The 16,969-nt window shown below is 39.7% G+C and overlaps 1 protein-coding gene across 2 annotated transcripts in view; it reads right to left on the bottom strand.

The window, feature by feature from the left end:
- CCAR1 (cell division cycle and apoptosis regulator 1) overlaps positions 1-15,543 on the bottom strand; it is a 31,182-nt gene extending 15,639 nt beyond the window's left edge. Inside the window, exons 1-8 of one of the 2 annotated variants that reach the window (XM_088144320.1) lie at positions 15,395-15,543; positions 13,569-13,675; positions 4,857-5,029; positions 4,116-4,160; positions 3,219-3,251; positions 2,085-2,278; positions 1,613-1,727; positions 1,341-1,527 (exon numbers count right to left, since the gene is read on the bottom strand). In XM_088144320.1, the coding sequence (XP_088000446.1) occupies positions 1,341-1,527; positions 1,613-1,727; positions 2,085-2,278; positions 3,219-3,251; positions 4,116-4,160; positions 4,857-5,029; positions 13,569-13,641 (820 nt within the window). In that variant the 5' untranslated portion in view covers positions 13,642-13,675; positions 15,395-15,543. The remainder of the gene's footprint in view (positions 1-1,340; positions 1,528-1,612; positions 1,728-2,084; positions 2,279-3,218; positions 3,252-4,115; positions 4,161-4,856; positions 5,030-13,568; positions 13,676-15,394) is intronic. The other variant, XM_088144321.1, reaches the window with a different exon arrangement.
- Between the last annotated feature and the right edge of the window lie 1,426 nt (positions 15,544-16,969).

Raw genomic sequence — 16,969 nt, 5'->3', positions numbered from 1 at the left:
TACTGTGATCTCGCCCACAGGAAGCCGCGACCGCGAGGCAGCAGGGCAAATGGCCGCAGATCCGGTTCGTAGCTCAAGGCGGAGTTCGCATGTCGAGGTAAATTTTTGGGGCCGGAGCTGGTCATATCTTGAAAAATTCGTAACTAGAGGTGTTCGTAACTAGAGGTACCACTGTATCTTAAAGTCTGTCAAGAGCTATGTCACAGACGTAAATTATCTGTATGCCTATTAACTGTTCTATACAAGTGCAGATTTTTTTTTAACAAGACAGAAAGGGCTAAAAGAAAGTTAAAAGATCTGTAGTAAACAGTATGCCTATCAGAGCAGACCACAGCACGCAAAGATGTCAAATAGCAGGCAAAAGAATATGCCTGAGAAACAGCATAAAAACCACAAAGCCCCCAGAATGCTTTCACTGCTTTCTTGAGCTGTCAGGCTTTATATGGATTGCCACAGCATTGCCAATTTGCTAAGCCTATTGGCTACCTATTTTGACTAGTAAACAATTATGGTTGGGTCTTCAATCACCAGAGTTATTCAATGGTCCCTAACAGGACCCCTTTAGAAATGCTCACTTTTAATTTGGATAGATGCTATGGTAAGAGATAAAAGTTTCATTGTAGGTCTGGAAACCATGTAATTGTGTACACAATAAATAGAACCCTTTAAACCTTCTTTTTATTTTTATTTTGAAAAAAATGACAGTTGCTGGCAGCAAGACTATATACATGATGTCAGGTAGAAAGGCCCAGATACATTGCTCAGTCTAACAGATCAATTTGTATTCCCTAAACATATTTAAATGACAAGCTAAGCCAAAATTACACTGCTATACAGAGGTTTATGTGACTTCTGTATTTTTAAGGGGGAAGTAAAGTTTCCAGACAGACTTTCTAAAAAATCAAAGGCTTAACTAAGCCAGGGTTAACAAACCAGGGATGAAACTGGTTTATTATGGTACATTCACACAGCATACATTATGTGGCTTGTGGTTTGCTGTGAATGTCACAACAGGATCTTCCAATAGCCAATATGGGCTTGTTTGGAGTTTTGCCACACCACCCATCAGTGCTGAGCCAAAAAATGCATATGAAGGAACCAATGGCTCACGTTAGACTTGTTTTTCTTTACAGTGCAGAGATGCTGCTGACAGGTGACCTGAAAACTTCAGAACAAACATCTGATCCCTTCCCAGTCAGGTGGCAGTAGAGAAATCTGCCTGTCTGATAACAATACAAAAACCAGAGATGACGACGTCTGGCCCATTTACATTCCTGAGCAACATGGAAACATCATCCCTCATATTAACAGAAAGTCATATGTAATGCTTCAGGGAATACCTTTCTGTTGGGGCTGCTGCAACAATGGCTGTGGCTGGGCCTGAAGCAAAGGTGTTATAGAAGCGGCTGATATTTGTGCCTGCAGGAGTGGCTGGGGCTGCGCCTGGACACTGAACGCAGGCTGCTGTGCGATGGGCTGGAGCCCTGGTGGAGGAGTCTTGAGTAAAGGCTGGGTCTGAGTCTGGTTCTTATAAGGGGAAAAAAGGGACACATTGTGAATGAGCTTTACTTTGGAGGTGCCAATAAACAGCAGACTGAAGAGCTTATCATACCTGGTTTGGTAGCGTCTGAATTCGCTGTGCGTTCCATTTGAAAGGCATGTTAGGATTATAAGTGGCTTCTACCAAGACACGGTCTCCAACTTGGGGAGTCTTCCCTTTAACAGCGCTGCAGAATTGAAGACGGCCACTTCATTAGATTTATGCCAGCACTCTCCCCAGATGAAATCAAGTCTTAGAAGAGAAATTCTTGGTATATTTGCTGGGTAGAACAGGTTTCAAAAAAATAGGCATGGGACTAGCTGAGGATTTTACAAACCATGCAAATTAAGTAAAGCATACCACCTCTTCTCTCTGCAACCTTCTGAATATGTCTTCTTGGAAGCATCTGGGGCATTTAAAGAAAGGGTATTCTATTTGGGCCCTTAATAATAATGTTAAAATAGATTCCAGTAAAATATAATTCACTGCTGTTTCTATTCATAAATTCTGCCACCAATTATCTACAGACCAGAGAGTAACCTACCTGAGTTGGAAGAACACATCTTCATCAACGAAACCAAATGTGTCGTGGAGCTTGGTAACCACCCCAGTGAAGACCCGCTGTTTCTGGGGCTGGGTCTGCTGCTGACTTGACCGTGGTGCTGGATAAGAAACAGTTATCTGTGCTGCTGGCTGAGGTGTAGAGAGACTAAGGCTTGTTGGCAGTGCCACAGCTGGCTGAATAAAAAATGAAACAGGAGGCCATGTAAGCATTCAGACCTTTCTAAATGTCAGGAAGTAACTGATATTTGATAATGAGATGGTACCAAGTGATGGAATGGTGTCTGTCAGAAGCACAAGGAGGACAAGATGACCAAGTAAAAGTTTTTTCCCCCATCTGTAAACCACAAGAATCTCATCTCAGGACAAAAGGCAACCAGCATCAATTATTAACTGGAAGCTGAGAAGGTTCCTTAGTCCTTATCATCTAAAAGTTCTCTATACAAAAACATTTCCAGATTTCAAATTTTGCCCTACTATTTTATTTTATTATTGCCAGTTCAACCATATATTGTTCTATTTTTTCCACTTTTTCTAGTTGTCTAAATGACTTTTCACTCAGCTTTGTAAAGATGCACCTGCATTTTTTTAAAGGGACATGCTATGTATCAAAATAAATGTTTTTACCACTAAGTATTCTGGTGTTAACAAAATGAAAGCAATTTGCTCTGAAAAAAATGCTAATTTCATTTCTTAAACAACTTAAAAATATTTTCAAACGACAGTATTATTGTTTGAAATTCAAAGCATACATATTTGGAAGTTATTCCACTGATACTTTAAAAATGTAAAACTCCCAACATGTATCTGATACTTTATTCTAAAATATGAGCTACCCAACATGAAAGTACTATTTCTTCAAAGTAGTACTGTAATGGGGAGAAAACAGGAGGAGGAAGCATTATATACAAAACAAAGGTGGGATATAAATTTAATAAATAAAGTTAATACTACAATACTTACCCTGGAAAAACATATCCATGGGTTTAATCAAAATAATATTATACACAAACCGCATTGTAAAATCTGTCAGTTGTTTACATCAACTAAAAACAGAGCATACACAAATATTTACATTAGGTTTTATGGCAATAGAATTTTTAAAAAGCTAACTAACCTGAGTTAAAAGTGTTTGCTGAGGCTGCTGCAACTTAAAAAATAAACAAGATAATTAGTTTTTATATTGCCCAACTTCTGATTTTTTCGCTTATGTTTACATATTTAGAATATTCCAAAATATGTTTATGCCTGCATTCCACCTATTGCAAACAGCAAATAGTTTCAAAACTCCATGAAAGTATATGCAACATTACAATTTAATTACTATACTAAAATGTGACTATTATATATATTTCTCATTTTGTGTTGAATTGCTCTACCTATTCAGGGAAAGACTGGATACAAAGAAGTAAGAACATCCTTTATTAGATAGGAAAATGTTTCCTTTGTTGTATTATTTAAAACCATGTACTTCCCTTTACTATTCTAAGAATATATGGAAGTGTAATAGAAATTCTATAATACAGGTATCAGCTGGTTTCCATATAAAATTTATATACATGCAGACTGCAATATTCACATAAATAAGCCTTTCCAATTTTTTTTAAAAAGGATATTTCAACCATCAAAACTAATAGTAATAGATTTTCCAAATCTTCACTATAATTTTTCCTCCATTTAATATAAGCTAAATGTATCTGTTTCATGCACCCATCATTAAACAGTATATAAAAGAAGCAGCGACTAAACCAATGTCAAATAATGCTTACTGATGCACCAAGCAATGGTGTTACAGATTACTTTCATAAGCCTTTCATGTATTTAAACACATATTTAACTTAAAAAGTCTCCTTTGGGTCAAGTTTGACTCCTGTGACTTCATGGACTTGCCAGTATAGGGGTTTTTTTGGCAACAATATGGAAGTGCTTTGTGGACTTCTACCCAGTCCTTAAAAAAATGCCTGATTCAGACACAACACAATGTGAGATCATGATCATAAAGAGTTACACAAACCTGCTGTTGTACACTATAGAGGGTCTGCTGAGGTTGTGAATATTGCTGAAAAACATACAAACAGTGAATAACTAAAAATATGTATCACAAGAATATATTTCCATACTATAATCTCAGACAATTACTTGTAAAATTACATTAAACTAATGCTGTAGATTAACAAAATATTGGTAATATTCTACTAGCTAAATAAAATTGTACTGGAATGCAGGAAATGTTTTTATCCTTACCGTATAAAAATATCACTTCAGATTCTACAACATGAATGGATGTGACATGTATGGAGCACAGTTTACTAGGAAGTATCCCTATAAGATGAATGTTAGCTGCACAAAAGCATGAATGCTAGTTTAATAGTGCATCTTATTCTGTTCTAATTTACATCAGTTATTTGGGAGGAAGAAGTACCCTTGCAGGTTTTCATTTAAAGCTTGTGTGGGGCTCTTGATTTCCAAAATCATACTTCTAAACCAGAAATAATTCAACATGAACTAACCCAAGATTTAGGGTCACACTACTTCTGGAGCTCAAAATACAGTCTCAGAGCAGATTAGGCAGAACTTGCAAAGTCCTGTTAAGTAGTAACGTGTAATAGGTTTCCCAAAAAATACTGAGGCCCTCTGTTATACACACACACAGCTGGAGTGCAGTAAATAAAAACAAAATAAAAATTGTTCAGTTTTCCAGTTTGTTATTTGACATTATAACTGGGTACACTGGGTGAAAGGCCGCTCTGTTTACCTGCTGTAATGCTGCAGCTGCAGCCGCAGCTTGCTGTTGCAAAGCAGCTGTCTGAGTGAGCTGATAGTTGGTCGGTGTCTGAGTACTGAGGCCTGCTGCCGCCAACGCAGTTTGCTGTGTATATATTGTAGGAGATGCTCCAAGTAATGAAGGTTGCTGTACACCCAGAGCAGCTGAAAGGAAAGAGCTGAACATTAGGAAATCTTAATTTTGATTAGTAGGACTTCACATCAAATCTGGCACTATAAATTTTAATAGCACTAAGATTTTGGAGAAAAATTGACTCCTCTTTGCATTTCGAAAGGTGCAACTTTAGTTTTAAATTGAAGCAAAAATACTTCCTTGTTTAATACACAGTGCTGAATGTACAATGCTGGCAAAGTAGATATTTATTTAAACATGGAATGCAAATTAATGCAATAGGCCTGCTTTTATGTTACAGAGTTAATGGTCATTCTATACAAATTCAGGTGATCGCACTGAATCAAGTTCTTCTTACAGTGTGCCAAGTCAGTACCTCAATTTAGAAGAATAATCTTATTTCAACACTTCGCTTGCTTTCTAATGAGAATGCTATTGCAGAAGGCCAAATAGCCTTGCCATGTCGGTTTAGGAAAAGGCTTGACATTTTAAGTGAGCATCACATCAGAAGAAATTGCTCCAAAAGTATTTAATTACTCTGGCTTTCTGAGATTAGTTCCAGCTTCTTATAACCTCTTTTATTCATCTACAACCTCATGTTAAATGTGTGGCTTGTTCTCCCCTGATGTTGCTTATCTGCATAAAATGGCATGTCTTTTTCTAATTCACAGCATTTCAAAGTACTTTTTTTAAAAAGTGCAATATTCTAGCCCATGAAGATACAAATATCTTAACTGGATGTTCCAGATAATACACTCATTCCTGAGAAAATGAAAGATCATTTGTGATCGGCTTAAAACAATACACAGTTCCCCATGATAAAGAAATTAACAAAAACATAAGAGAATAAATACAGGTGACCAATAAAACTTGACCGTTTTCTTGTTATACCTGTACAGCAGTTTATATCCTCTTTTTTTCCAATTGCAGATAATGCAGAATTAGTTTTATCTATTTATTGTATCCACATTTATTGTAACCAACAGAGATTCAATTTACAAAACAATCAATAAAAACAACTATAACAGTGAAAACATTCACAGCAAAGATGAAATAAAAAATAATTTACAAAGATAATTATAATGATAATAAAAATAAATAGAACAAATTATTATCAATCACTAAATCAATATAAGTACTTCAAAATGAAATAAAATTACAGATGATGATAACAAACCACCTGGAAACATTTCCAAAGAGTGTTTGGTTGAATAGTCTTAGGAAAAGTTTGCAGATGGACTTCAAAGGTAGCTTCACGTAGAGCACACTGCAGAAGTCTACTCGAAAAGTTGCAAGCACTACAAAAGCCCTCCTGGCCACAGCCTCCCCCTGCCCATTCAGCAGCAGCCTTGACTCCAGGAAGGTTCTGAAGTCCTGGAGCTGCTCCCTCAAGGTAGTACTACTCCAGTGAGAGACAACACTAGAATTTATCGAGAATATCAACTGACAAATTATAAGTTCAATTTTAACTTGTTTCATGTTATCTAGATCCATAGAACTTCTAGGCACCAGAACAAGACTTTAACTGCATTACCAGTTTAATCTGGAGTGAAAATGTATAGTGAAGTATCATCAGCCTACTGATGATGCCGCACCCTGAACCAATGAATGAAGCAAGCAAATACTTTACTTGTGTTCACATGTGTCTGAAATGATCCTGGAGACACTCATGTACTGTATGTATTTGTTCTTCAAGCTATTTATCCCTTTGCTGAATACAGTGGTACCTCTACTTACGAACGGCCCTACATACGAAAATTTTGAGATACGACCAGCTCCGGCACCAAAAATTTACCTCTACTTACGAACTTGCCTCGACTTACGAACCGGATCCGCGGCCATTTGCCCTGCTGCCACACGGTCGCGGCTTCCTGTGGGTGAGATCGCGGTAGCAAGGAGACGTTCGGTGAGGCTTGTGGTGTGTTTTGTGGCGTTTTGGAAGGTTTTGGAAGGTGTTTGGCGTGCTTGTCAGCATGGCTCCAAAGAAAATGCAGAGCAGGCTTGGCAAGAATAAGGCTTTGAAGAAAAAAGTGACGATCGAACTTAAGAAGGACATTATAGAAAAGCACGATCGTGGTATTCGTGTGGCTGATCTGGCCTCAGAGTACAAGATGGCGAAGTTGACCATCTTGACTATTCTGAAGAATAAAGATGCCATCGGAGGAGCTGATGTGGCAAAAGGAGTGACAATCTTAATGAGGAAGAGGACACAAGTGGTGGAAGAGGTGGAAAAGCTGTTGTTGGTGTGGCTGAATGAGAAACAGCTGGCAGGTGATAGCGTGAGTGAAGCTATCATCTGTGAAAAAGCCAGGAAGCTGCACAGTGATTTACTGCAGGAAAACCCCTCTACCAGTGCAGCAAGTGAGGAATTTAAAGCCAGCAGAGGCTGGTTTGAGAAATTCCGAAAGAGAAGTGGCATCCACAGTGTGGCAAGATATGGTGAGGCTTCCAGTTCTGACAAAGCTGCTGCAGAAGCCTACCAGAAAGACTTTGAGGACTTCATGAAGGCGGAAGGATACGTTGCTCAGCAAGTGTTCAACTGCGAGACAGGGCTCTTCTGGAAGAAGATGCCAAACAGAACTTACATCACGCGGGAGGAAAAGGCACTGCCAGGGCACAAGCCCATGAAGGACAGATTGACCCTTTTGCTGTGTGCGAATGCAAGCGGCGACCTGAAGATTAAGCCGCTGCTCGTGTACCATTCCCAGACCCCTCGTGCGTTCAGGGACCACAATGTGAACAAGGCCAGACTGCCTGTCATGTGGAGGGCCAATGCGAGAGCGTGGGTCACAAGGCAGTTGTTCATGGAATGGCTGCACAAGGTGTTCACACCCAGCGTTAAAAAATACCTGTCTGAGAACCAGCTGCCTGAAAGGTGCCTTCTCCTGATGGACAATGCCCCAGCACACCCTCCAGCCTTGGTGGATGACATGGACGCCGAGTACGACTTCATAAAGGTCAAGTTCCTCCCCCTCAACACAACACCTCTTCTGCAGCCCATGGACCAGCAAGTGATCTGCAACTTTAAGAAGCTCTACACAAAGGCACTCTTCACCAGGTGTTTCAATGTCACTGAGGAAACATCCTTGACTCTGAAAGAGTTTTGGAAGAAACATTTCAATGTCCTCCACTGCATCAGCGTCATTGACAAAGCCTGGGGAGATGTCACCTGCCAGACCTTAAACTCAGCCTGGAGGAAACTGTGGCCAGAATGTGTCGCTGAATGTGAGTTTGAAGGGTCTGATGCAGAGGTAGTGGAGGAGACTGTGGCCATGGGCAAGAGCATGGGTCTGGTTGTGGATGATGCGGACACAGAGGAGCTTGTTGAGGACCATAAGGAGGAGCTGACCACAGAAGAACTTGCTCAGCTCCAGAGTGAGCAACAGAAAGCGCTTGACGAGGAGCATTCCACTGAGGAAGAGGAGGAGGGGGAGGAGGTGAGCAGTGATGCGATAAAATCCATCATGCAGAAATGGAATGAGTGCCAGGATTTCATTGAGAAGCACCACCCCAACAGAACTGTGACAACCAGAGCATTGAACATGATGAATGACGTGTTCTCTCATTTCCGGAGGGTTATGCAGCGCAGGAAAAAACAACTGACTTTAGACAGGTTTTTCCCCAGAACTGAGCCTGCAGCTAAGAGGCAAAGAAGAGAGGAAACCCCTGAAGGAGATCTCCCCGATGTCCTTTTGGAGGGGGACTCTCCCTCCAAACAATAACTGCCTCCCCACCCCATTCTCCCTCTTCATACTGTGCTTTTTTTCATGTTTTTGTGGTTTAAAAATAAAATGCATATGTTTCAGAACTGTTTAACCATATGTATTTACATTGAACCTTATGGGGGAAATGTGCCTCGACTTGCGACCAAATTTGGAGGGCGGGTTAGCCGTATTTACATTGAACCTTATGGGGATATTTGCCTCGTGGTGCAACCAAATTCGGAGGACGGAACGGATTAACCGTATTTACATTGAACCTTATGGGAAAATTTACCTCAACTTGCGACCAACTCGACTTGCGACCAGAGTCACGGAACGGATTAAATTCGTAAGTAGTGGTACCACTGTATTTAGCCTTGAAACACTGAGTGATTAAGGTGAGATAACTATAGGCCTTAAGCAATGAAATATGAGAAATGCCAAGCAATATCACTGGCCCACAGATACTGTGGTCTGCAAATGATGGTTTATATTCACCATTATGTGAACCATAAGAACATAATTAAACCTACTGGATCAGACCAAGGCTTACCTTATTCTAAAATTTTGTTTCTAACAGATATCTTTGGGGTGCTTACAAGCAGGAAATGACAACACATTTCTCCTGCTAATGTTCCCCTACAACTACAGGTAGTCCTCGTTTAGCAACCACAATTGGGAACAGCAACTTGGTCATTAAGCAAAGCGGTCACTAAGTGAAACCACAACTGTGCTTACGATCTTACTTCAGCCTTCTTTTGTTTTACAGACTTGCAAAGATCATAAATGAGAGAATTGGTCGCAAAGTTACTTTTTCATCACCGTCATAATCACAAATGGTCACTAAATGAAGCAGTCACTAAATGAGGACTACCTGTATTTGAAGGCATGCTGACCCAAATCCAGAAGTAACACTCAGTCTTCTAAACTAATAATTTTTGAAGGTGAGAAAAAAGAGTTAAATACAAAAAAAAAACCACACAAAATTATAAAGAAGAAAAAAAGAAAGCTAAAAAAACCATACAGAGCATATATTCACAGACATACATAAAGTTGTACAGTAAACATTTCAATGAATGGAAGCCATAATTTATTACAGTCATCCATAGCTAATCTATACTGATCGATCTGGCAAACTGCTGATTAGCTGGAACCATATGTTTATCTTTCCAATGCTGAACAATAAGTCTTTTAGCTGTAAGTAAGGTACAGAAAATCCACTTTCTTTGTCCAGATGTCAACTCCCATGAGACAGGGATAAGCTTCAAAAGAATATAAATGTCTAAAAATACTGAACTTCAAAGCTGAGTTAATGCATGTAATAACTTCTTTCCCAAATGGAACACCGTAGAAACATATTTAAATAAAACATTAATTTCACTACAACTTCAACAATATAACCATTTATTTAGGACTTTTCTATATAAATACAATAAAGTCATTTCTGAAATATTATTTCTTGCTGAAAACGATGTAATCTAAAATCCATTGAAGTTTTTGGTATTTTAACATCATTTTTATTAGGTAAGTAAAACATGCAAACATAACAAGCAAAAACAAAGATAAGGAAATAAATTAATAACTCTTAATAGACCTCCCTGCATTTATATAATTCCTGTTTAAAGCTATCCAAGTTTCTGCCCATCACCACACCTTGTGTTAATCAATTCCCCAGATAACTTAAGCACAGTGTACAGTTTATTTAATCTAACTCTCCTTCCAATCAGTTTCACCGGATAACCCCAGCTTTAGCGTTTTCAGAGAGGGAGAAAAACTCTTTGTTCACTATCTATGCCTTGCTTTATTTTATACACCCTGATCATGTTCTACCTCAGTCACTTTTCTGAGCTGAAGGCTCAAGACTTTTCTCTTAGGAAAGGTGTTTGTGTCACCGATAGTTTTGTTTGCCTTCTTCTGCACTTCTTCCAGCTCCATTATATCCATTCTTAAATGTGACACCCTGAATTGTATACGGAATTCCAGATTTGGACACACCTCACATCCATATAAGAATGTTACAACACTGACAAGTTTTGTTTGTGTTTTAATCCCCTTCCCAATGATCCCTAGAATTTACCTTTTTCACAGGTGTCAAACAAAGACAACATTTTCTTTGAAGTATCTATGTCATCAAGATCTTTTTCTAGGTTAGTTTCAGACAGCTCAGACCCTGTCTCAAACCCTCTCAGAGGTTTTTCTCCCAAGGTACATCACTTCACATTTGCTTAAGCTGAATGATCTGCCATCTGATCAACTATTCGTCACCCATTCTTTCTAGAGCTCTTCACAATCACTTTTGGCTTTCACCAGCCCAAATAATTTAATTTCCTCTGCACACTCAGCCAACTAACTGCTTAAGTAAATTAAGGTCCTTTATGAATAAGTTAAAGAGCCCAGCACAGTTCCTTAAAGAGATTCCACTTCTTACTTCCCTCTGCTGGGACAATTGCCCATTTGAACCTACCTTTGCTTTCTGGTTTTTAACTGATCAGTAATCCATAAAAGTACAGGTCCTTTTATCTGGTAATGCTAGGTTTACTCAAGAGGACATGTCCTCTGTCACTTAGTCTGATTTGACAGGCAAGTTACCATTTTTGCTAGACTAGCAGTGTCCAATTTGAGCTCTTCAATAGTCATGGGTGGGTGCCATCCGGGCCTCTTGATTAATTATTGTATAATCTTTCAAAATATCCTAGAGTATCTTCTCTTTTTATTTCAGTTCTATTTAACTATTCCAATTTTCTAAGAAAGTTAATGTCCTGTATCTTCTATAGCAATGCAATGAATTTATATTGGTTGTGGGAAAAATGCCCATTTAAATAAGGAACTGAAGTGTTTGGCAATAGATACAATAAAGTATCTTTTACTGGCATGCACAACCACAGTGATCACTGGGCTCCTGGCCAAAATAATGCAAAAGAGCCCCAGTTACATCTCCTATCATATCCCTCCATTAACCCACTTCCAACAATGGCCCTATCTCTATATTTTGAATCATGTACAACCTTGCAAAGAGGATACTATTCAGTATCAGTTGGGTTCACCCAAAGATCAATTTAAAAGCTGGCCTATCATTTTCCTGATGCTATGTGCTAGCAACTTGGTTTCACTTCAGTTCAAGTTGAGTTAGTCTCTCATACACAGATTTGGCTTGCCCCCCAAAATTCTCCAGTGCCTAACAAATACAAATTATTACATCCATGTCTTGAGAAACCTGAGCTCCACTTGTCTAGCTACCCTTGTGCGTGGAACAAGTAACATTTCTGAGACCACCTTAGCAACTCAGGATTTCAATCTGTTACCTAGCAGCCCAAATTTAGTTTCTACATTTTTCAGTGTCACGGCTGCTAATATGAACTACAACTGTTGCCTTCTCCTGAGAATTATCCATCAGTTTATCTAGATTGTTTGTGATGATGGCGGCAAGCTTTGTACCACACAAGCAAATCACGCAATCTACATGCCTGTCACAAACACATCTCTCTCTGTTTCTAATGATCAAATTACTCACAACCAAAAGTCCTCTGCATTTTTCCCGGAGAAATATATTCAGTATGAGAGGATATGGGTTCATCATCCAAGCACTGGGTCCCTACATTTGTTGTCTTCAAAATTATATTCTTCCCCAACGTCCTCATTCTCCCTAACAACAAAGGTGATATCGTTCTGGGAGTCAATCACATTCTAACGTGTTATCTATATACTTCTCCGGTTCTCTAAGCATCTCCATCTTGGCCGCCTTGTTTCCAAGGAAAAATATATGCTCTCTGCGAGTCAAAAGCTTTTGCACTGACCATAAATCCACAATTTACACCTAATAGGCAAATAGTCATACATTTGACACCCTATAAGAAAACTTTAAATGGCCCTCTCCCCTGCTGGGGAGAGGTCAGAGTGTTCCTCCCCTTCTAAACTCCCTTTCAAAATGTCCCTGTTTTTCCTCCTGTTCACCTGTTTGGGGCATGTGAACAACCGTTCCTCCTCATTCTCAAGACTGCTGGCCAGAACTAAACTTTTGCCTAGGGAAAGTGGTTCACTCACTAGCTAATTATTTGATCAGCTGATCAACTGCAGTTGTAAACCACCACTACCACCCAAAATATATGTTTAGCAAGTAGACATGTGCTGCATTCAGTCAGAAAAACACAGTCTCAGCCAATACGTCAAACAATTCTTCTTAAATGCAGCTAACAGCTCACAAATTCAGCAGCACCAGGTAAAATTCCTGTTCCTGTTCACTCTCTTCTTCCTAAAAACTATTGGCTGGAACTAAACCACTATGGCTTGCTTAAATAAATCACTGTTAAAACAAACCATAATTCAATGAGTTTAACTTGTGAGCACAGCCTCCAGGTTTTAAACAATTCATCTATAAAATAATATTGAATGTTCTGTTTGTGCCATTATATATTTGTCAGGATTCATTTGTATACCTGAACACCACTATATACCCAAAATAGATATGAAGCTGAAAACGGGTATTTTAAGGAATATTTGAGCATATTTCTGTTACATAATAAATGGGACAGAAGAGGGGGACTGAGAAATTAAACATGGGAAACAAAAATATAACTAAGAAGTAGTGCTTAAATTTCAGAGATTTCCTGATCAGACATAATCAAGACAAAATGAAAAATACAGCAGTCATAAGTAAACCTTGATATAAAAGCTTACAATTACTTCTCCACAAATTTTACAGCCATTCATCAGTGCAACTTATTTCTTATTCAAAATTAACATCTGCATTGTTTTCAATCTGATTAAATTTTCTTCAGAGCTAATTCTTTTACATTTGTTTTATTTCCATTTACTAAGACAATCAGAAAGAAATGAGAAGTAGTAGTTATTGTTTAAGAAAGTACAAACTAACCTGGCTGAGAAACTGCTGTAGCTGTAAACTGAGTAGCCCAAGGGGGATTTTTCTGTCCTCCAAACTGTGCCATTATGACAGGTAAAATCTTTCTGCCGTTTTAGTTTCTTAAAAAAAAAAAAGGTTATTAATACTTTAACATGCAGTTAATTCCTGAATCATGGACAAAATTAAATTAGCTATATATATGTGACATACATGTGCATTAATAGTGATTTATATGGCTGCCCAACTTGTAAAGTGACTCTGGGCAGCTTACAATTGTACAGAAGCATGAAAGCAAAAGAAAAACAGAATGAAATAAAAGGAAACAGAACAGTCAAGGCTAGTCGTTGCATAGTCCATTCAAAAATCTTTTATTCTAGACAGTTTCATCTTGTACGGTGGCCAAAGCCAGGGGAAGCACCAGGTTTTTAGGACTTTACTGTACAAAATGCCAGCAGGGTTGGAGCCATCTGAACCTTGAGGGGATGATGTTCCATGGGCAGCTGCTGTAATGGAGAAGGTATGCCTCCTGGGTTCTGCCAGGGGACGAGAAGGGACCTGAAGCACACCCTGCTGCTGGATCTCTTGGAACGAGCAGAGACAACTGGAGATAGGTGGTCCCACAAGTAATCTGGCCAGTGCGTGAAGGGCTTTATAGATGAAAACTATGTCTGCTGTGATAAGGGAAACCATGAAAGTATGACAAACTGGATGTCCTGAGAAAGGAAGCTGACAGTAAATGTTTCTAGTGAAAAATAGTGAACCATCAAGAACACTTGAAAGTTGTTTTTCTAGTAAGAAAATGTATCTCCAATATGATCCAGCAGTTGTGCTTACATTATACATTGAAACATAAGCTAGCTAATCACATGTAACCTAGTATATGCAGTCCACATGGTCACTTTGTGGTTTAATATGTCATGGAAATCTAGGAAATTAACTGTCATTGTTAAGTGAAAAAGCATCTCAATCCTGCCAGTATCAAGGTTCCTCAACACTGCATTCAAGAAAGGGAAAGTATTTTTCTAACAATTAAATGGTGTGGCAATAAACAAACATGTCATCCAGATGCACTTAGCAAAGATTGCTTGTGCAGGCAGATAACTTAAAGAAGTTTCTAAACAAAAGAAGGCTGAGCCTAACAGAAAAATAAACCAAGAAAGCAGTTGAATTTAAGGGAAAGACACCAATACACCCAGGTTATAAATGAAACACAGTCTCCATTGCTAAACGGCCCTATCCATACAAGTTAGGAGAACAAAAATAAAAACAGAAGGTTTTCAAAAATTCCGAACCAGAACTGGAAGTTTTCACGCTCATGGAAAACTAAGCGAGGCTGTATTGGTCTCCGCGGAATAGCAAGCCTGACTCACTCAGTCCCAGATTCCCTTTGAGTAAACATACATGGAATCAACCCACACAAAGAAAACGTACTCAATAATGAATCTGTGGGAAGGAAACCAAAGCAAGAGAGCGTAACAAAGAAGAAACTTTCCTGCTGGTTAATCGCCCCGGCCCGCAAACAAGGCAAAGGCTCCGCGAAAGGACTAGGAAGGGCAACGACAGGCCTCTTGGGGGCCCGGGTCAGATCTGCCTCCGACTCCCTCGGGGAAGCGTCCTCAGCGGCGAGGAAGGAAGCAGCCCGGTCCGCCGTCTCCCCCCGGCCTGGCCACAATGCGAGACCGAGGCCTGCCGCCCCAGGAGTGCTTCTCCCGCTCTCCCCCATTCCTCGCCCAAGCCTGCTCTGAGGAATACGAAGGCTCTCCGCTTCCCAAAAGCACCAGCCCGACCCCCCGGCCCCACGCACGTGAAATCGCGCCGCTCTCCTCCCGGTCCTTTACCTGAAACGGGCCGAAGACGGACTCCGAGAAGCCATTTCAAACTCCTCCAGCACCCCCAGGCAAAGAGCTACGGCGCAGGCGCAGAAAGAACGCGCGAGGTGCGAGGGGAGTTGGGTGAGTTCGCCGTCGCGCACAGGAGTGACGTTTCAAAGTCAAGCCGCTCTCGCCCTCACGCACGTGCTCCGGGAGGCTGGGATTACAGTGTCCAAAACAAAGAATGGAGTCTCAGGGCGCATGCGCTGAAGGAAGCGGTTTCTCCCGAAGCGAGCGCGAGGAGAAAAACCGTTAACTGGGTTGCCTGACGTAGATTTTGCCACCATCTTGTTAGGAGGCAGGTGACAAGTGCGCCATTTTGCTTCCGGGCAGAGGAAAACGTGCTACTTTTGCGCAACCTCTGATCGGGCGCTTAACACTTCATCTCCATCCAAGAACTTCGTTGTTTCAGTACGTTTAAAGCAGTGTTTCTCAATCTTGGCAACTTTAAGGTGTGTGGACTTCAACTCCCAGAATTCCCTAGCCAGCATGCTTATTCTGGGAGTTGAAGTCCACACATCTTAAAGTTGCCAGGGTTGAAAAACACTGCTCTAAGGAGAGTCCCCTAGTGAAGATTCATGCTCCCCGCGCTTTTTAAATTCCTTACACAATATTTTTATGCTGATATATATTTTATTTCGCCGTTGTTGCTTTAAGTTTCCTTTTAAAAGATTGCATTGTTTTAGTATTTATAATTTTAATTCGTTTGAGGCTGAGTGGCAACTGTGATGCAGGATGGACGAAATATATGAAACCGAAGATGGTGAAACATTGAACACATGATCATTTGGCTAGGTGACATATTGGTTATGCTCATTAAGTGAATATTAAGTACTCTTCTAAATACAGATGCATTCATTATTAAAACCAATATTAAAATGCTGCTGTCAGTTTTTATTTGATATTGCATGCTCAACTGAGTTAAGCCTCATAGTTTTCAGAGGTTCTTATTCTGATTATGTGTCATGTCCATAAAGGTTCTAAAACCATATTAATAGTTCAAGGTAGCAAATTTACAGGAAAAAAGCAACCAGGAATTATTAAAATTCCATTAAACTTCATTAAAAAAGGATTTTTTAAAAGGAACATTTAAATAACAGAAAGACCCCAAAGAATTGGGAAAGAAAGGAATTCTGAGAAATAGTTGACCCCAGTATCTCTAGCTTCCATCTCCTACTTCAGAAGGTGAAAAACCAAGATCTCAGGTCACCAGAAAGCTCATGTGGGAAAAATGTTCTTTCAAATACTCTCATCCCAAGCTTTTTGACCTGGATAAAGTGGTAGCCAGTGTAGTACTAAGTTCTTACAAGATGTGTTATGTAGTACCATAGTGCTTTTGCACTGAAACTTTAGAATTTCTAAATATTCTTCAAAGACATCCTCATGAAGCATATTAATCATTTAAGATAATCTCAGGACATAAACTGTTTATAAATGGCTGTTGTGGGTCTTCCGGGCTGTGTGGCCGTGGTCTTGTTTATAAATGTTTTTCCAGGTAAAGACCATAAAAGGTGGCCCAACTGGAGCGTGTTTATATATCCG

Source organism: Python bivittatus, unplaced genomic scaffold (assembly GCF_059951505.1).
Source record: "Python bivittatus isolate LINGU-HERP-01145 unplaced genomic scaffold, Pbiv_v1 ctg000400_np1212, whole genome shotgun sequence".
NCBI lineage: Eukaryota > Metazoa > Chordata > Lepidosauria > Squamata > Pythonidae > Python > Python bivittatus.
This window is presented reverse-complemented; position numbering and strand designations above follow the sequence as displayed.